Source organism: Hevea brasiliensis, chromosome 3, assembly GCF_030052815.1.
Source record: "Hevea brasiliensis isolate MT/VB/25A 57/8 chromosome 3, ASM3005281v1, whole genome shotgun sequence".
Classification (NCBI taxonomy): Eukaryota; Viridiplantae; Streptophyta; class Magnoliopsida; order Malpighiales; family Euphorbiaceae; genus Hevea; species Hevea brasiliensis.
In genome coordinates, this window is record NC_079495.1 from 101,141,969 (window position 1) to 101,164,039 (window position 22,071).

The 22,071-nt window shown below is 30.6% G+C and overlaps 4 protein-coding genes across 4 annotated transcripts; all 4 read left to right on the plus strand.

Moving 5' to 3' along the window:
- Positions 1-4,279: 4,279 nt before the first annotated feature.
- LOC131178546 (peroxidase 22.3-like) lies at positions 4,280-5,752 on the plus strand. Its single transcript, XM_058143495.1, has 3 exons — positions 4,280-4,573; positions 4,683-4,877; positions 4,994-5,752. Exons 1-3 carry the CDS (start codon positions 4,355-4,357, stop codon positions 5,540-5,542), a joined length of 963 nt encoding a protein of 320 aa, XP_057999478.1. The 5' UTR covers positions 4,280-4,354; the 3' UTR covers positions 5,543-5,752.
- A 2,392-nt stretch (positions 5,753-8,144) lies between these two features.
- LOC131178429 (peroxidase RIP1-like) lies at positions 8,145-8,600 on the plus strand. The gene has a single exon (XM_058143384.1). The coding sequence runs from the start codon at positions 8,145-8,147 to the stop codon at positions 8,598-8,600; it is 456 nt and encodes a 151-aa protein (XP_057999367.1).
- A 4,064-nt stretch (positions 8,601-12,664) lies between these two features.
- Positions 12,665-14,130, plus strand: LOC110641201 (peroxidase 2-like). Its single transcript, XM_058143496.1, has 3 exons — positions 12,665-12,951; positions 13,055-13,249; positions 13,393-14,130. Exons 1-3 carry the CDS (start codon positions 12,742-12,744, stop codon positions 13,939-13,941), a joined length of 954 nt encoding a protein of 317 aa, XP_057999479.1. The 5' UTR covers positions 12,665-12,741; the 3' UTR covers positions 13,942-14,130.
- Positions 14,131-18,840: 4,710 nt separating this feature from the next.
- Positions 18,841-20,263, plus strand: LOC110641187 (peroxidase 22.3-like). The gene is made up of 3 exons (XM_021792822.2): positions 18,841-19,146; positions 19,255-19,449; positions 19,566-20,263. Exons 1-3 carry the CDS (start codon positions 18,928-18,930, stop codon positions 20,112-20,114), a joined length of 963 nt encoding a protein of 320 aa, XP_021648514.2. The 5' UTR covers positions 18,841-18,927; the 3' UTR covers positions 20,115-20,263.
- The last annotated feature ends 1,808 nt before the right edge of the window (positions 20,264-22,071 follow it).

The following is a 22,071-nucleotide window of genomic DNA, read 5'->3' on the forward strand; positions in this document are numbered from 1 at the left end:
GAGATACTAGACATGTACCATGATTAGTTTCAAAATTATTCATGTCAAGCAAGTAAACATTATTAGATCTATTGGCAATGAACAATGTATCATTATCTAAGTTATTGATTGTACATAGAGAAGAAGTAAACTTTATCTCAAAACCTTTATCACAGAGTTGGCTTACACTTAGCAAGTTGTATTTCAAACCTTCAACAAGCGACACATCTTCAATACAAGGTTTGGTTCCAATTGTGTCATTTCCAATTATTTTTCCTTTCCCTTTATCTCCAAATTTTACATATCCTCCATCTTTCATTGTAATTTCTGAAAACTTGTCCTTTTCACCGGTCATGTGCTTTGAACAACCACTATCTATATACCATTTATCACTTTCCTTCATCCCTTTGAAACAACCTCATTGTCACTTTCTTCTTCCTTTTGTGAACTCTCGACTTTCTCTTCAAGTGCCATCATACAAAGAAGAGCAGTTTCTTTGTCACTTGATTCATCATTTGAAGATTCTTCATTGTTGCTCCATACTACTTTCATAGCTTTCTTGCTCCTATCTTCTTTTCCTTTCTTCTTTTTGAGTAATGGACATTTGGGCTTGATATGTCCAGGTTTGTGACACTCATAACATACAATTTCTTCTTTTGAATCCCTGAAGTGTTTATCCTTGGGAGTATACTTTTTCAAGAATTTCTTGTATTTGCTTCCTCCCTTCTTGAAAGCTCTTTTGAATTTTCTTGCAAGCATAGCCATTTCATCATCATCATCACTTGAAGCACTTGAGTTGTAACTTGAGTCAACTTTGAATGCAACTCCTTTCTTCTTATCTTCATCCTTGTTTGACTTGAGAGCAATGCTTTTCTTCTTCTTTTGCTCATTTTCAACTTTATCTTTTTTATATACCATTTCATGTGCAATGAGAGATCCAATGAGTTCATCATAAGTGAATGTTTTGAAATCCTTGGTATCTTGGATAACTGTTGTTTTGCTTCCCAAGATTTTGGAAGTGATCTAAGAATTTTCTTCACAAGTTCAGCTTCCTCAAATTTTTTACCAAGCGCTTTGAGAAGATTTACAAGATCAGTAAACCTTGTACTCATATTCGCAATTGATTCTCCTGGCCTCATTTCAAATAGCTCATAATCTCGAATAAGAAGGTTTGCTTTGGACTCTTTGACGACATCAGTTCCTTCATAAGTGACTTCAAGCTTATCCCAAATTTCCTTAGCAGATTGACATCCTGAAATACGATTGTATTCATTAAGGTCAAGTGAGCAATGCAAAATATTAATAGCTTTAGCATTTATAGAAAATTTTCTTCCAATCATTGTCATCATATTCATCTTCAAGTTTTGGAACTTTTGTAGTTCCTGGACCATTCTTTTGAGGAACATGTGGACCATTTTTAATAATTTTCCATGCATCAATATCTATAGATTGTATGAAATTTCTCATTCTTACTTTCCAAAATGAATAATTAGTGCCATTGAAGAGTGGTGGTCTAGTGATTGAGTAGCCTTCAGCTAATGGTGCGGGTATACCGGCAGTATTGCTAGATGAACCAGCCATTATGGATCACTCTAAGGTTGTAACACCCTAAGCAAGAGAACCCAGGCTCTGATACCAATTTGTTGTCCCAAAACAGTCCAAGAGGGGGGTGAATTGGACTTTAACAATTTTTCGGCTCTTGCTTGTAGCCTAATGAAAAATTGTGGCTTTATTCAACTAGATGCTTTTCTATATATATAATGAAAGTAATATGTATTTCAACAATGTGTTCCTAAGTTACAATTCAAGCCTCAATCAATGTATATGGCAATATCTAACAAAACATGTATCATACAATATACAACTAATTTCTCAAGTCACTCAATATGTCCTCAAGTTTATCAATTCAATCTATTCAACCAACATTCAATATCATGTATAAAAAGTAAAATTTAAATTGCACAAAAATAAGGAGGTCAAGGTTAGAGAGATCAAACACAACTATTTTTATAGAGGTTCGGCTTAACTAGCCTACATCCACTCTCTCAAAGAACCCTCTTTGAGTCTTCTCTCCACTATTTGCTCTTTTGAAGGCAAGAGACCAAAAGCCCTTTACAACTTTTCAACACCAAGCTTTTACCAAGGTAGCTTGAAACCTTCACAAGTGCTATCACAAGCACTTACTCTCTCAAGCTTCAATAGGTGCTTGTACAACCTCTCTTAAATGCAATTTAATGTTTCAACACTCACTCTTACTCAATACAAATCAAACTATAAAGAAGAGATGAGTTGATTTGCCAATGGTAGCTCAAAGACTTTAAAGCTCTTGAATGAAAGCAATAAATGAAAAATCAAAGTTGGAGTTCAAATGTAAGCTTTCATCAAGTGTAAATGAAGTAAAGAAGGTGTATTTATAGTCTCAAATCATTTTACACTGTTTGAAACCCTTTTGGAACGTTATTCACACTTCCCAAGACAAAATGGCCGTTATTTTGTCCTTTTGTGCGAAGTTGAGCAGCTCTGATCAATTAGTAAACTAATGAAATATTGGTAGCAGTCAGTAAACTGATTAGTAAACTAATTTTTTTAGCAAACACATTAGCAAACTAAAAATTTTAGCAAACCAGCTAGCAAACTAAATCAACAGCTGCACGTCTCAACTTGCAATGTAAAATGTTTCAATAGTAATGTCCAAGGTCATGATGAGAAAAAGTAATCAGAAAATAAAATTTCATTTTTGAGCTCCATTCGACTAAGTTCTCATTTATTCTTTTCACAAAAGACCTAAGACTCAATCTCTAATACTATGCCTTTCATACATTTTCTTTGAGTCTTGGCTTCCATAGTCTTGTTCTTTTCTCATTTTGAATTTGTCTTGAAATGCCTTTGAGTATCCTTTCTCCTTAGATGCAACTTCAAAGTTACTTTAGGAATAAGACAAAAAATCTACACATCACTTTAAAGTTGGGTTAGATAGATTTTATTTGAGTTTTGTTATCATCAAAATCAATGCTCATTTTGAGCTACACGGGGTCACCAATTAACTAATTGCTGCAATTTTATTGATCCATCCGTCCATATATGGTATACTAACAAACTTCGTATATATGCTATCATGCCAATAGAACTAAGGAGTTTTGCATGACTGGTTCAAGTTTTGGAAGAGAAATTAGCTAACAAGGCCTGTAATTTGGTCGGGTAGTATTTGAATTGACACTCCCTCTCATAACCCAAAAGAATAAAATAAAAAAAGAAATAAAAATTTCATGACAAGGTTTTGAATAAACAAGAATGAAGTTACTTGAGAAGCAATCAACTAATAGCCAACCCCAAACTTTTGTCCAGAAACAATTCAACAATAAATAATACGCGGCTTCAACCTAAGAGAAATTAAGATTTTTTTTTTTGTCTAAACTTTATTTATTATGGATTCAAAATATAAAATGTATGATGAGATATACTCATTAAATATATGAATCTCATATGTGTATATATTGAATATATGGTGGATTAAGTTTAGATAAGAATTTTTAGAAGAATTAAAAAGGCATAAATTAAGCTTAATGATATCTTAATGGCAGTGTTGATGAATAATTATGTTTAACAATATATATATATATATATATTTATTTTATTAATATCATTTTTACTTGGTCATGCCTTAAAATCATTATGCAAATGTAATTGATGACAAAATAGTTGTTGGAGAAGCAAATGCTATGGAAATTTCACATATGGATGACTGACCTACTCCTTCGGAGCCATTAACCAGTGGAGGTTTATTAGCATATATTAAAACTTCTCTTCTTTCTTAATTTATAATTTTGGTCGACGTTTATGTGCTGCATTACATTATCTGATTATAATGCAGCGATCTTACTAAATACATTGTTTAAGACACTATCAATTAGTAGTATAGGAATGTGCTGACCATATCGATGTGGATAAGATGCTGCTTCTAACAAAAGCTCACCTGCCTAGACAAGTGGCCAAAAATTTTATATTTCCAATCTATCAAATTCAGATTAATTTATTGCGGAGAAATGAGAGGTTGTTAACATAACAAGGCAGACATTAGACAGTCTGTACACGGAGAAATTTTAAAATACATGACCAGATCAAACAATTCCTTAAAACTACAGTTAATATTTCCCCATGGATAGAATCCGAAGGTTTCTTGCAACTCTTAGATTCTCAGAAGCTAAGCCATCTAGGAGTTGGCCAAGTCCAAGAAAAGGAAACCAAACTCTTGTCTTTCCCTATCTATAAATACCAACCATTGATGAATACGGAAGAAGCACCCTAATCTCATACATACCTTGCTGTCACCTTAGTTTTTCAGAGTTCACAATTCATCAATTACTAAGCAATAAGCATGGCTTCGCATGGCGGCATCTTTTATCTTTCTGCCTTGATTATATTGGCTGCTGCTGTTGCTAGTGTATCTTCATCTTCGCTTTCTCCTTATTACTATGACAGCGTGTGTCCCGAAGCTTTACCAACCATTAAACGACTCGTTGAGGCTGCAGTGTACAAAGAACAGCGGATGGGTGCTTCTTTACTACGCCTGCATTTCCACGACTGTTTTGTTAATGTACTGCATTTTCCCAATTTCTCATTTAAATTTGATCATTTCATGATAATTAATCAAGTTATTAATTATAATTTATTAATGATTTGGCTTTTATTGGTAATACATGCAGGGCTGTGATGCATCAATTCTTCTGGATCCTTCACCCACTATTGACAGTGAAAAGAATGCTCGCCCTAATTTAAACTCTGCTAGAGGATTTGAAGTTATCGACCAGATTAAGCAGGCAGTGGACGAAGTGTGTGGTTGCTCCGTGGTCTCCTGCGCAGACGTTTTGGCTGTCGTAGCCCGCGATTCTGTAGTTGCGGTAATTGCTATATTATCTCTAATGCTTGTTGCAGAAAATTAAACATGTATGATATATGAAAGTAGAACCTAAATTATGGCAATTAGTGATGGCTAATATATATGAAAAATATGCAGCTTGGAGGGCCAACATGGAACGTGGAACTTGGGAGGAGAGACTCAACTACCGCTAGCAGGGCAAAGGCAGACAGTGACATCCCATCGCCATTTATGGACCTTCCTGCACTTATTAACAACTTCAAAAACCAAGGTCTCGACGAAAGAGACCTTGTTGCTCTTTCGGGTGGCCATACTATAGGGTTTGCACAATGTTTTGTCTTCAGGAACCGAATCTACAATGAAACTAATATTGACCCTGAATTTGCACAACAGCGAAGATTAACTTGCCCAAGCATTGGTGGCAATTCGACTCTATCGCCTCTGGACCCAACACCTGCACAATTTGACACTGCATACTTCACCAATTTAATACAGAAAAGAGGTCTTATTCATTCGGATCAACAACTTTTTAATGGCGGCTCCACTGATGGTCTAGTAAACACTTACAGCTCAAATGCCAAAGCTTTTTCTGCCGATTTTGCTAGGTCTATGATTAAGATGGGGAATATAAAACCGCTGACAGGAAACGAAGGACAAATTCGTTCGAACTGCAGGAAGGTGAACTGAGCGATTGCTGTCTATTTGTGGAAGATTACAATATTTTTTCAAAGTGTTGGATTGCAATTTACTAAAAAAAAAATAGTATTTTCTTTTTGGATTTCACTCATCCCATTTGTTTCTTGTAATGACAGGTCGTATGTATTAAATCAATTTAAGTTGTGGAATAATTCAAATCAAGAATAAAGATTATTTTAAAAATTTCATGTTTTCAAAGAATGTGCCAGTTTGACATGTTGGTTTGGTAGTTATTAAGTAACCTTTGAGCACTCACAAAAATTTTGAGAGTACGTGTAGTTATCCGACCAATACATATATATTTGCTTATGTTGATGAGATTGCAAATTCTTTTAACAATTTAGGCTCTGTGAAATGTTATTATCCCTATAGTGAGGCCAGGAAGGCAGGGGTCAAAAACTTTCCGTAAGTTGCCAATGATCAATGGATATTTGAAAGAGGAAAATTGAAGACAATGGCGGACGAAGTTGGAAAGTGCAAGGAAATCTTATCAACAGTAACAATGTTCTTAGTTACCATCCTGAATTCATCATTCTTCTACGTGCCTCAGATTAACATATATATATATATATATATATATATATATATATATATATATATATATATATATATATATATAACAATTGGTTTTGAGTACGTTAGTTTCTGGCAGTTGATGGTATTTTGCATTGTGAAGTAGCTTCTTTCAAAACAGATGCTGTTTTAGATTTATACCCTTGTACTAATGATGGTGCCAATGGCATTATCTTCATATGTTTTGTAGTATCTGTCTCATCTCTTTCCTGTTTGATTTATTTTTTGATATTAATTCGTTAAAAATTTGCTTATTATGTGAATTTAACATTATACATATGATTTATCATAATTTTAAATAATGTGTCATTTACAAATTAGATGGATGTATAGATTAGAATGTAAATAATTAAGAACAGTCCTTACAGGTATATATTGACTTAATTATGTAAAATAATTAATATCATATATTAATTTTCAGTATATAAAATCCATTTTTTTATTTTATTAAAAATAAAAAAAAATTTTGCCCATAAAATAAGAGAAATTACTTTTCTTTATGTATGATCAGAATTTGATATTTTTAATTAAACTCCCTTAAAAATTAAGCTATCTTATTATTAGCTGTAACAGTAATATTCAAAGTGGATCCACTAATAGGTTTAGAAATATTAATCGTCTTTCTCATAAAATTGTGACTAATGTCAATTATTGAGATCCTTCACACGGGCTAGCATGTCAATTCATTATCATAAATTGACTTATTATTCCCCCAAAAAGCTTAAATTAACAACATTAATATAAAATTAAGAAGTCATTATTATGCATTTTCAATTGATCACGCGTTTAGGTTGGTTTACTTAAGCGGATAAACTTTGCGGCTTTCAACGAATAGCAGCTAATACTTTACACTTGCTTAGCTACACAACTTGCAAATGTACAAGACCAAATCAAAACAATCCCCACTACTCATTCGCTTCCCTTGCATGGAAACAGTCACATCCACCGTCCAAGTCACCCTAAAGTTTACATATGCTCTTCATATAAATACCCTTATATCCATACCCTTATCATTCGCCTTAAGAGTCCAGAATTTGCATTCACACATTCACTATACTACGCTGATAGAATTAATTAACCAAATGGCTTCAGTAGCATTTTCTGTCTTTGTGGGTACATTTGTAATAATAATTTAAAAAAAAAAAAAAAACAGATGTAAGAATTTAAATTTTATCAAATTATTTTTTTTTTATTAAACACGTTATATACATGCAAATGAAACGTATTTATCTTTGAGACGAGAGTTATATTCAAGTAAAACTCTCACAATAAGAACGACTTACCAATAAAGTTTGTGTGAAAATCAGCTCCACTACCAAGATTAAGATCCACCCATTAAGTTACTGTTATTTCTAGAAAAGATAACCAAATGCCCTTATTCTATTTCAATATAAAAATAATTTAGTCTCTAAAATTTTATTTTATTAATAATTTAATTAATAAGATTTAGTTAAACCTATAAATTAGTTCTTATAATTTTAAAATAAAGTAATTTAGTCATTTGACATTTTAATAAACTTACAAGTCCTTCCTTACTGTTATAATTACAATTATTTTCTTATTAAATTTAGCAAAAATACTAAAATATTTTTAACTCTATTTTTAATATAAAAATAATTTAGTTATTGAAGTTTTATTTTAATGACAATTTACATCCAAATTCATTTTTTTAATTTTTTATATATAATAATATAATATAATTTAAAAATATTATAAATTAATAAATATATATAATTATTTATATATTATTAAAATAATAATGACATAATTAACATTTTACAAAGTTATAAGAGTTTTTTTATAATTGTTATAATATTTAAGGATTAATTTGTAAAATATATGAATAATTTTATAATTAACCAAAATTTTTAAGGATCTTAAAATAATTAATTTATATTTTAATAATTTAAATTTAAAATTTTTTAATTTAATAAGGCCTAAATTTTAAAAATATAGCGATTAAATTGTAAATAAAATAAAATTTCATGAATTAAATTATTAAGAAAGATTGTGCAAATTTATGGACCTTCCTGCACTTATTAACAACTTCAAAAACCAAGGTCTCAACGAGAGAGACCTTGTTGCTGTCTCTGGTGGCCACAGTATTGGGTTTGCACAATGTTTTGTCTTCGGGAACCGAATCTACAGTGAAACTAATATTGACCCTAAATTTGCTCAACAGCGAAGATCAACTTGTCCACGCACTGGTGGCAACTCGACCCTATCTCCTCTTGACCCAACGCCTGCACGATTTGACACTGCATACTTTACCAATTTGATCAAGAAAAAGGGTCTTCTTCATTCGCATCATCAACTTTTTAATGGTGGCTCCACTGATGGTATAGTAAAAACTTACAGCTCAAATGCCAAAGCTTTCTCTGCCAATTTTGCTAGGTCTATGGTTAAGATGGGAAACATAAAACCACAGACAGGAAACAAAGGACAAATTCGTTTGAACTGCAGGAAGGTGAACTAAGTGATTGCTGTCTATTTGCGGAAGATAATTTTTTTTTTTTGAAGTGTTGAATTTATTTTACAACTTTGATGCTAAATAATACATGCACGCTAGAGAAAATTATATATCCTTAATTCTCTGGTATATGCATGGCACAGAGTCTCTGTTAATTGAATTAATTGTTTTTTTGTAAGTGTTAATTAATTAATTTTTAATTTTAGGATACAGCAAGTAGTATTTTCTTGTTGGATTGTATTCATACCATGTTTCTTGTAATGACAGGTCGTGAGTATTAAATAAATTTAAGTCATGGAATAATTTAAATCAAGAATAAAGATTATTTTAAATTAAATTTCATATTTTCAAAGAATGTGCCGGTTTGCCATGTTGGTTTGGTTGTAATCAATTAAAAAACCTATGAGCACTCACTAAATATTTTTAGAGTTGGAAACTTTGTGTCTAAATCCTATTAATTATGAACTTAATTGAAATTAATATTGACTTAATTGCATTATATACACTTCAATTTCACCTACTAAATTAATAATCAATATCAAAGCAATTACCCGAGTTCACCCATTTATATTCATCATATCATAATTTTTTTAGAAAATAAAAGTATAAAATTTTCACTAAATGGATACATAATATAATTCTAAAATATAAAATTTTAACGGATACAAAATATAATTCTAAAATATAAAATTTTATACTACTATAATTTTACATAAAAAAATTTAAAATAAGTAATTTATATAAAATATAATAGCAATTATCTTAATTTAAAGGAGTTAATCTTATTGACAAAATATTTGATTTAATCATTCAGGCAGGAAGCATGTTTCACTCGGTAGTAATTTACCACTATTTGACTCCAAGATTTTTCTATGAACCATCTAGAAACAATCAAATTTTGATATTATTATGAAGGGAAAATTTATATTTGTTATCATTGTATTCCTTTCTAAATAACAAAAAAAACAACAAAAACTCACAAAAAAGAGGAAATATACCAAATTCTCACAAAAGATAAGACATTAAATCATACCAAATTAGGTGACAAAAATCATATTTATCGATAAAAATAAATTGAGGATAAATATAAATTTATTCTAAAAGGATATAAATCTTGAGATTATAGGAAAAACACATAAAAAAAAACAAAAGAAAAAGAGAAAAAGAAAAAGGTAATCACTAGTGAAAATAGTTAGCAATGACCGGCTCGAAAAACTCATCGTAATTTTAAATTATCTACAATATATAAATTAGATAAATAAATACATTAGAATGTAGTAAATTAAGAGCAATCTTTACAGGTATATATATGGTGGATTTTCTTAATTCTATGGGGAAAAAGCTCAAAATTAGGCAACAAAATATTACTTGAACAAGCTACACCACTAAAGCCCTGCAAAATCAAATTAAGTAAACATACCCACATGTCTGTCTTGAAAGAAAATATTGCCTAGCAATAACTACGCTATGAAATTAGCCAATCAATTCGGCATTTGTGATAACCTCTACCTCTTAATTTTTATAGCAATCGCCATATCCTTTAATAAACTAATTAATTACTCTTGCTGCTTCCCTTCACCTCCTTTCTACAAGTAAGTGATGTAGCTCCCCAAAACATGCATATATATATATAGACTCAGTAACTCAGGTTTTCGAATAGCCTATGAGTCTAATCATATTTAATGATTTAGCCATAAGATTCATTTAGTCAATTCAATCACTGTAAGACTTACTCAATAAAAGGAAAGAATATTGATTAAAGATAAACAATATTAGTAAAATTTCCAAATATAAAAATGCCTAAAACTATGCACTATAAATAGAAATATAATTCTATAATTATGCTAGTTAATAATATTTATATAATTATATAATAGACTTACTATAACCAACTATTATCTATATCCTATATAAAGAGATAAGATCATCTATGAAAATATATTCTTCTTCCTAATCAATTTGATATATTATTCTTTCATATTAACTCTTATTTGAGCATTGAAGGGTCCTCACTGGATCCATATCTAGTAAACCTCAGACCCATTTATTTTATGTTTTACAAATTTATACCCACAAAAAATTTTCGTGGACTGCAACAGTAACAATTCCCACAACATTTTAATTATCCACCTCAAGAATTAGCTTACGCATTCCTTATTCGCAAGCCATATTTTTATATGAGAAGTTTTTGTTAGATCTGATCTACGACAAATTTATAATATAAATATATGATATTCATATATTTAATAAATGAATTCTATTATATATTCTGTATCTTAAATTTATATAAATACATATAGGAGTAGGGCTGTAGGGGTGGGATTATGTATGTGTATCAATTATCATGGTGTCTGTATATAGATACACATTGTTTGATGAAATCAACTCTGAAAGGTTTAAAAAAAAAAAAGACTCTAAAAGGTTTCATCCAATATTTATTTAAAAATAATATTAAAATGAGACCTATTTATTAAATATATGAGTACCAAATATTTATAATTCGATTTTATATTGAATTGAGTTCATCATTAATTTTGGTTGACTATTTGGAAATGGCGTGATTTTCTCATGTAGGACATGTTCTAACAATACTGCCCCTAAATCTTATCAATTAGAGCATCTCATCTTCCCATACACATGCATTCACCAAATATTTCAAAGCCAGAAAGATATAATTAACTTTGTTTAGACTAATGATGATTAAAAGAATAATAATAATAGGCATCGTATGAATCCCTAAAAATATGCTATTTTATCTAAAAAAAATTATATTTATATTTTTTTTAATTCGAATTTGACTACTAATTAATTATAGATTAATTAATAGGGCTTCCTATTCTAGCAAAGAAAGATTATATATATATATATATATATACACACACACACGGTCATTATATTCTCTTACTATTTATAATGATTTATTATTCTATAAAGTTGGTTAACCAATTTGAATGTATTGATTTCTTTTATATTAATGAAGTTATTACCGTTGGAAAAAAATTTATTAGCATGCGTATATATAAGGAAAAAAAATAACAATATATGCGTTGACATTTAAATCTGACATCCAGTAAGGTTGACATGGAATTGGCTGATGATAAATTTAACAATATATACGTTTACTATTGCGATGTTAATGTAAAATGATTTATATCGTTTTCATTTCGAAAATCATTAGGAATTAATAGAGATGAAGACTGTTAGAATTCGAATCTTTAACCTTACTGTACTATGAAATAAAAACATGGATTATTTACCTATTGACTCAATTATGTAAAATAATTATTATAATTATTAGTTTTTGGTATATATGAAACCCATAATTTTTTTTTATTAAAAATAAACTATTTATATCTTAAAAAAAAAAAGGCTCTTTAGATGATCAGAATTTGATATATTTAGTTAAACTCCCTTAATAACTAAGCTAACTTATTAGCTGTAATATTGATCAAAGTAGATACACTAATAGGCTTAGAAATATTAATGAGAAATTATTAAGTGTACCTAGTGCATATTTATCATCTCTCATAATTATATGAAACTCACTTTTTATATTACAGAGAGTATCCACTTTTTTATTAAAGAGCGAGTACTATTTTTTAATATTTTTTGTGTATCTAATAATTAGCCAATATTGATCGCCTCTCCTCCTAAAAATTGTGACTAATGTCAATTATTGAGGTCACACGAGCAAGCATGTCAATTCATTTACATGTCAGCATAAATGGACTTATCATTGGCCCATAAGATACCAATATGGCTTAAATTAACAGCATTAATATAAAATTGAGAAGTCATAATTACGCATTTCCAATTGCTTACGCGTTTAGGCTGGCTTACTAAAGTGGAGAAACTTGGCGGGTTTCAACGAAATAGAGCACAGCTAATTCTTACTACCCACACAACTTGCGAATATACAAAGACCAAATCAAAACAATGCCTACTGCTCATTCCCTTCCCTTGCATGGACATAGTCACATCCACCGCCCAAGTCAAACTCAAGTTTACATATGCTCTTCATATCTATATATATATACCAATATCTCCTTGCCCAAGAGACACACAAAACCTACCACTACATCTTTCTCCTTCGAATCCAGAATTAGCATTTACACGTTCACTATAGTACGCTGTTAGAATTAACCAAATGGCTTCAAGTAGCACCTTCAGTCTTTGTGGGTACCTTCTTTTGGTTCTCGTTGCAACAGCTTCTTCCTCACTAACTCCCTCTTACTATGATGGAGTTTGTCCCAATGCTTTACCAACTATCAAAAGAGTTGTTGAGGCTGCAGTGTACAGAGAACGACGCATGGGTGCTTCTTTATTGCGTCTGCACTTCCATGACTGTTTTGTTAATGTATGTATATGTATAGACATAGTTGAGAAAAATTCTCTTCGCAAATTTAGTTTTTTTTTTTTTTTTATATATATATGAATTGTATTGGGTTTTTTTTGTATAGGGCTGTGATGCTTCAATTCTTTTGGATCCTTCTCCCACCATTGACAGTGAAAAGAATGCCCTCCCTAACGCAAATTCTGCTAGGGGATTTGAAGTTATCGATCAAATTAAGTCAGAGGTGGACAAAGCCTGTGGAGGTGCAGTGGTCTCTTGTGCAGACATCTTAGCAGTTGTAGCTCGCGATTCTGTAGTTGCGGTATATATCTATATCCCTAATTAATCCATTTTCTATTCTTTGCATATATTGACATGAAAGAATTGAAATTAAGCACAAATAGAAGCAAATTATCTCCTCCATTGTTAATGTTTTAATATTTTTTTTCTTTTTAAAATGCGCAGCTTGGTGGCCCAACATGGGCGGTGCAACTGGGGAGGAGAGACTCAACCACAGCTAGTAGGACCGCAGCGGAAACTGACCTCCCATCACCTTTTGCAGACCTTCCTGAGCTCATTAATGGCTTCAAGAAACAAGGTCTCGACGAGAAAGACCTTGTTGTGCTATCTGGTGCCCATACTTTAGGTTTCTCAAAGTGCGGTGCCTTCAAGAATAGGATCTACAATGAAACTAATGTTGACCCAAATTTTGCACAAAAGCGAAGATCAACTTGTCCTCCCAGTGGAGGTGATGGAAACCTTGCACCTCTAGACCCAACACCTGCACGCTTTGACCTTGCTTACTTCACCAACTTGAAAAATAAGAAAGGGCTTCTTCACTCTGATCAACAACTCTTCAATGGTGGCTCTACTGATAATCTTGTGAATACTTATAGCTCAAATGCGCCAGCTTTCTGGAATGATTTTGCCAACTCTATGGTTAAGATGGGCAATATAAGACCACTGACTGGAAATCAAGGCCAAGTTCGTTTGAACTGCAAGATGGTGAACTGATGAGAAATTTTCTCTGGACACCACTTAATTTTTTGCTGAAGGACGAGAATAATATTCCTTTATTTATTTATTTATTTATTTTTGCACAATTCTTTGATTTAGTATTTGTTAAGTTTAAATATGGTTTTGTCCATCTGTTCTTCTGAACAACATACTTGGGAGAGAAAGTAAAACCTTGGAAGTTGAATTTGTCGAATTGTATTTATCAAATATTCATTGCAATTGTGTACTTGTAACTATCAAATACAAAATTAATTCGATATTATTTAAAATAATAATAAAAGAAACTCCTTTTCATTTACCAGATGCATGGATATAAAATTTGTGATGATTATTATTATTATTATTAATGAAGTAAGTGGACTACTTCAAACCCCTGTCAGCATATATATATGATTGGCCTAGCTATATATATATATATCCAACAAAAAGAAAAGCATACATTTTAGCTTTAGCAAATGATTGGTGAAAATCATACCTAATCGCTTTCAAATACTGCTTGAACAAAGAAGCTTGTGGACGTTCGCTTTCAAATACTGCTTGAACAAAGAAGCTTGTGGACGTCCTCAAGCTTCTTTGTTCAAGCAGTATTTGAAAGCGATTAGGTATGATTTTCACCAATCATTTGCTAAAGCTAAAATGTATGCTTTTCTTTTTGTTGGAAATATATATATATATATATATATATACTTATCCCTCTATAGTAATTTTATTTTCTTTTTAATAATTTGAATGATAATGTTGCTTGACTTTCGGGATCTAGGATTCCTTTTCTAAAGTGAGGCTTGCAATTGATGTTCTAACTTGTAAGTGCAAAGTACCTATTAAGTTATTCTAGCCACTCTAATTATTAGATGTGAGTTTTTTTTTTTTTCTCTATCGATCAAAGTTTAATTTTATGTAAAAGAATTTTGGAAATAATAATATTAAATACATTGGAAAAATATAGAAAATACACTCTTAATATCACTTTTAAAAAATTAATCTTAATACATATTAGTTGTAAATTAATTTGAGAATACTTTTACTATAATTAATGAAAAAGAAAGCTCATTTTTATTAATACACAAAAGAATAATAAAATAAAATTCAAAGAGGCCCACATTTAACTGGATTAGCCATGAGAATGTACAGCAAGCCCAAGTATGAATCATTATTCGGCATGACAGCCAAGAGAAAATAATCCCAACTTGATAACTCAGAGTATGTTTGGTTTAACTATTAAATACAGTTGATATATATTAATGGATAGTAGTTATTGTTAGCTAATAGTTGATAGTTGGTAAATAATGATAGCTGATTTATATTAAGTATTTGGTAAAACTATATTTAATTGTTGCTATTAATATATATAATTATTAATGAGAATATATTTCATATAATTTATTTTATTATTAAAATAAATATAAAATTATAAATTTATTATTTATGTTATTATTAAATAAATATGGTTATTAATTTAATATATTATATCATTTATTTATTGATTTTTTTATCATATTATTTATTATACTATTGAAATAAGAAAGTAATTAAATTTCTTTAAAAAATAATTAAATAATTTTAAAAATATAATTATAAAATTAAAAAATAATAAAGTAGTTGTTATTGTTGATAAAGAAAAAAATTCTTATAATTTTAAGTTTTTAGATAAAAAAAGTGTATTTTTTTCATAATAAATAAATATTTTATATTTTTTATTATTAATAGAAAATATTTTAACAAAATTGCAATACATTAATTAAAGTGTTAAGACTGTAAATAAAAAAGATAAAATCAAATAATATTAATAATATTTATTTTTGAGTTACATGTAAAAGAATAATATATTCTAAATAAAAAATAAAATTAAATAATAGTTTTAAAAATAAAGCTGATATAAATTACAGAAGTATATTATATTAGTTACTCATCAGTTATTGGTTCTATTTTTTAAAGATTAATAAATATCTTAATTCACCTATTTGGATATTGATCATAAGGTCAATATTTAACTCCCTAAGAAGGTATAAATATTAATAAGATAAAAAGTTAATCTAATCTTTTTAAGTATCCAAACAATATCAACAGGGATTTAAAAGTTATAAAGATAATAATTATCCAAACACCCTTAGCATTTTATGTAACAAAAAATTTAAAATAAAAAAATTAAGAGATCTCTTAAATCAAATATATAACAGCATTAATGTTGTCCCAAAACAGTCCAAGAGGGGGGTGAATTGGACTTTAACAATTTTTCGGCTCTTACTTGTAGTCTAATAAAAAATTGTGGCTTTGTTCAACTAGATGCTTTTCTATATATATAATGAAAGTAATATGTGTTTCAACAATGTGTTCCTAAGTTGCAATTCAAGCCTCAATCAATGTATATGGCAATATCTAACAAAACATGCATCATACAATATACAACTAATTTCTCAAGTCACTTAATATGTCCTCAAGTTTATCAATTCAATCTATTCAACCAACATTCAATATCATGTATAAAAAGTAAAATTTAAATTGCACAAAAATAAGGAGGTCAAGGTTAGAGAGATCAAACACAACGATTTTTATAGTGGTTCGGCTTAACTAGCCTACATCCACTCTCTCAAAGAACCCTCTTTGAGTCTTCTCTCCACTATTTGCTCTTTTGAAGGCAAGAGACCAAAAGCCCTTTACAACTTTTCAACACCAAGCTTTTACCAAGGTAGCTTGAAACCTTCACAAGTGCTATCACAAGCACTTACTCTCTCAAGCTTCAATAGGTGCTTATACAACCTCTCTTAAATGCAATTTAATGTTTCAACACTCACTCTTACTCAATACAAATCAAACTATAAAGAAGAGATGAGTTGATTTGCCAATGGTAGCTCAAAGACTTTAAAGCTCTTGAATGAAAGCAATAAATGAAAAATCAAAGTTGGAGTTCAAATGTAAGCTTTTATCAAGTGCAAATGAAGTAAAGAATGTGTATTTATAATCCCAAATCATTTTAGACCGTTTGAAACCCTTTTGGAACGTTATACACACTGCCCAAGACAAAATGGCCGTTATTTTATCCTTTTGTGCGAAGTTGAGCAGCTCTGATCAATTAGTAAACTAATGAAATATTGGTAGCAGTCAGTAAACTGGTTAGTAAACTAATTTTTTAGCAAACACATTAGCAAACTAAAAATTTTAGCAAATCAGTTAGCAAACTAAGTCAACAGCTGCACGTCTCAACTTGCAATGTAAAATGATTTAGACCTTAAAAAAAATGTTTCAATAGTAGTGTCCAAGGTCATGATGAGAAAAAGTAATCAGAAAATAAAATTTCATTTTTGAGCTCCATTCGACTAAGTTCTCATCTATTCTTTTCACAAAAGACCTAAGACTCAATCTCTATGCCTTTCATACCTTTTCTTTGAGTCTTGGCTTCCATAGTCTTGTTCTTTTCTCATTTTGAATTTGTCTTGAAATGCCTTTGAGTATCATTTCTCCTTAGATGCAACTTCAAAGATACTTTAGGAATAAGACAAAGAATCTACACATCACTTTAAAGTTGGGTTAGATAGATTCTGTTTGAGTTTTGTTATCATCAAAATCAATGCTCATTTTGAGCTACACGGGGTCAACAATTAACTAATTGCTACAATTTTATTGATCCATCCGTCCATATATGGTATACTAACAAACTTCGTATATATGCTATCATGCCAGTAGAACTAAGGAGTTCTGCATGACTGGTTCAAGTTTTGGAAGAGAAATTAGCTAACAAGGCCTGTAATTTGGTCGGGTAGTATTTGAATTGACACTCCCTCTCATAACCCAAAAGAATAAAATAAAAAAAGAAATAAAAATTTCATGACAAGGTTTTGAATAAACAAGAATGAAGTTACTTGAGAAGCAATCAACTAATAGCCAACCCCAAACTTTTGTCCAGAAACAATTCAACAATAAATAATACGCGGCTTCAACCTAAGAGAAATTAAGATTTTTTTTTTGTCTAAACTTTATTTATTATGGATTCAAAATACAAAATGTATGATGAGATATACTCATTAAATATATGAATCTCATATGTGTATATATTGAATATATGGTGGATTAAGTTTAGATAAGAAGTTTTAGAAGAATTAAGAAGGCATAAATTAAGCTTAATGATATCTTAATGGCAGTGTTGATGAATAATTATGTTTAACAAAAATATATATATATATATATATATATATATATATATATATATATATATATATATATATATATATTTTTTTTTTTATTTTATTAATATCATTTTTACTTGGTCATGCCTTAAAATCATTATGCAAATGTAATTGATGACAAAATAGTTGTTGGAGAAGCAAATGCTATGGAAATTTCACATATGGATGACTGACCTACTCCTTCGGAGCCATTAACCAGTGGAGGTTTATTAGCATATATTTAAACTTCTCTTCTTTCTTAATTTATAATTTTGGTCGACGTTTATGTGCTGCATTACATTATCTGATTCTAATGCAGCGATCTTACTAAATACATTGTTTAAGACACTATCAATTAGTAGTATAGGAATGTGCTGACCATATCAATGTGGATGAGATGCTGCTTCTAACAAAAGCTCACCTGCCCAGACAAGTGGCCAAAAATTTTATATTTCCAATCTATCAAATTCAGATTTATTTATTGCGGAGAAATGAGAGGTTGTTAACATATCAAGGCAGACATTAGACAGTCTGTACACGGAGAAATTTTAAAATACATGACCAGATCAAACAATTCCTTAAAACTACAGTTAATATTTCCCCATGGATAGAATCCGAAGGTTTCTTGCAACTCTTAGATTCTCAGAAGCTAAGCCATCTAGGAGTTGGCCAAGTCCAAGAAAAAGAAACCAAACTCTTGTCTTTCCCTATCTATAAATACCAACCATTGATGAATACGGAAGAAGCACCCTAATCTCATACATACCTTGCTGTCACCTTAGTTTTTCAGAGTTCACAATTCATCAATTACTAAGCAATAAGCATGGCTTCGCATGGCGGCATCTTTTATCTTTCTGCCTTGATTATATTGGCTGCTGCTGTTGCTAGTGTATCTTCATCTTCGCTTTCTCCTTATTACTATGACAGCGTGTGTCCCGAAGCTTTACCAACCATTAAACGACTCGTTGAGGCTGCAGTGTACAAAGAACAGCGGATGGGTGCTTCTTTACTACGCCTGCATTTCCACGACTGTTTTGTTAATGTACTGCATTTTCCCAATTTCTCATTTAAATTTGATCATTTCATGATAATTAATCAAGTTATTAATTATAATTTATTAATGATTTGGCTTTTATGGTAATACATGCAGGGCTGTGATGCATCAATTCTTCTGGATCCTTCACCCACTATTGACAGTGAAAAGAATGCTCGCCCTAACTTAAACTCTGCTAGAGGATTTGAAGTTATCGACCAGATTAAGCAGGCAGTGGACGAAGTGTGTGGTTGCTCCGTGGTCTCCTGCGCAGACGTTTTGGCGGTCGTAGCCCGCGATTCTGTAGTTGCGGTAATTGCTATATTATCTCTAATGCTTGTTGCAGAAAATTAAACATGTATGATATATAAAAGTAGAACCTAAATTATGGCAATTAGTGATGGCTAATATATATGAAAAATATGCAGCTTGGAGGGCCAACATGGAACGTGGAACTTGGGAGGAGAGACTCAACTACCGCTAGCAGGGCAAAGGCAGACAGTGACATCCCATCGCCATTTATGGACCTTCCTGCACTTATTAACAACTTCAAAAACCAAGGTCTCGACGAAAGAGACCTTGTTGCTCTTTCTGGTGGCCATACTATAGGGTTTGCACAATGTTTTGTCTTCAGGAACCGAATCTACAATGAAACTAATATTGACCCTGAATTTGCACAACAGCGAAGATTAACTTGCCCAAGCATTGGTGGCAATTCGACTCTATCGCCTCTGGACCCAACACCTGCACAATTTGACACTGCATACTTCACCAATTTAATACAGAAAAGAGGTCTTCTTCATTCGGATCAACAACTTTTTAATGGCGGCTCCACTGATGGTCTAGTAAACACTTACAGCTCAAATGCCAAAGCTTTTTCTGCCGATTTTGCTAGGTCTATGATTAAGATGGGGAATATAAAACCGCTGACAGGAAACGAAGGACAAATTCGTTCGAACTGCAGGAAGGTGAACTGAGCGATTGCTGTCTATTTGTGGAAGATTAAAATATTTTTTCAAAGTGTTGGATTGCAATTTACTAAAAAAAAATAGTATTTTCTTTTTGGATTTCACTCATCCCATTTGTTTCTTGTAATGACAGGTCGTATGTATTAAATCAATTTAAGTTGTGGTATAATTCAAATCAAGAATAAAGATTATTTTAAAAATTTCATGTTTTCAAAGAATGTGCCAGTTTGACATGTTGGTTTGGTAGTTATTAAGTAACCTTTGAGCACTCACAAAAATTTTGAGAGTACTTATAGTTATCCGACCAATACATATATATTTGCTTATGTTGATGAGATTGCAAATTCTTTTAACAATTTAGGCTCTGTGAAATGTTATTATCCCTATAGTGAGGCCAGGAAGGCAGGGGTCAAAAACTTTCCGTAAGTTGCCAATGATCAATGGATATTTGAAAGAGGAAAATTGAAGACAATGGCGGACGAAGTTGGAAAGTGCAAGGAAATCTTATCAACAGTGACAATGTTCTTAGTTACCATCCTGAATTCATCGTTCTTATATATATATATATATATATATATATATATATATATAACAATTGGTTTTGAGTACGTTAATTTCTGGCAGTTGATGGTATTTTGCATTGTGAAGTAGCTCCTTTCAAAACAGATGCTGTTTTAGATTTATACCCTTGTACCAATGATGGTGCCAATGGCATTATCTTCATATGTTTTGTAGTATCTGTCTCATCTCTTTCCTGTTTGATTTATTTTTTGATATTAATTCGTTGAAAATTTGCTTATTATGTGAATTTAACATTATACATATGATTTATCATAATTTTAAATAATGTGTCATTTACAAATTAGATGGATGTATAGATTAGAATGCAAATAATTAAGAACAGTCCTTACAGGTATATATTGACTTAATTATGTAAAATAATTAATATCATATATTAATTTTCAGTATATAAAATCCATTTTTTTATTTTTTTAAAAATAAAAAAATTTTTTGCCCATAAAATAAGAGAAATTACTTTTCTTTATGTATGATCAGAATTTGATATTTTTAATTAAACTCCCTTAAAAATTAAGCTAGCTTATTAGCTGTAACAGTAATATTCAAAGTGGATCCACTAATAGGTTTAGAAATATTAATTGTCTTTCTCATAAAATTGTGACTAATGTCAATTATTGAGATCCTTCACACGGGCTAGCATGTCAATTCATTATCATAAATTGACTTATTATTCCCCCAAAAAGCTTAAATTAACAACATTAATATAAAATTAAGAAGTCATTATTATGCATTTTCAATTGATCACGCCTTTAGGTTGGTTTACTTAAGCGGATAAACTTTGCGGCTTTCAACGAATAGCAGCTAATACTTTACACTTGCTTAGCTACACAACTTGCAAATGTACAAGACCAAATCAAAACAATCCCCACTACTCATTCGCTTCCCTTGCATGGAAACAGTCACATCCACCGCCCAAGTCACCCTAAAGTTTACATATGCTCTTCATATAAATACCCTTATATCCATACCCTTATCATTCGCCTTAAGAGTCCAGAATTTGCATTCACACATTCACTATACTACGCTGATAGAATTAATTAACCAAATGGCTTCAGTAGCATTTTCTGTCTTTGTGGGTACATTTGTAATAATAATTTAAAAAAAAAAACAGATGTAAGAATTTAAATTTTATCAAATTATTTTTTTTATTAAACACGTTGTATACATGCAAATGAAACTTATTTATCTTTGAGACGAGAGTTATATTCAGGTAAAACTCTCACAATAAGAACGATTTACCAATAAAGTTTGTGTGAAAATCAGCTCCAGTACCAAGATTAAGATCCACCCATTAAGCTACTGTTATTTCTAGAATAGATAACCAAAATGCCCTTATTCTATTTCAATATAAAAATAATTTAGTCTCCAAAATTTTATTTTATTAGTA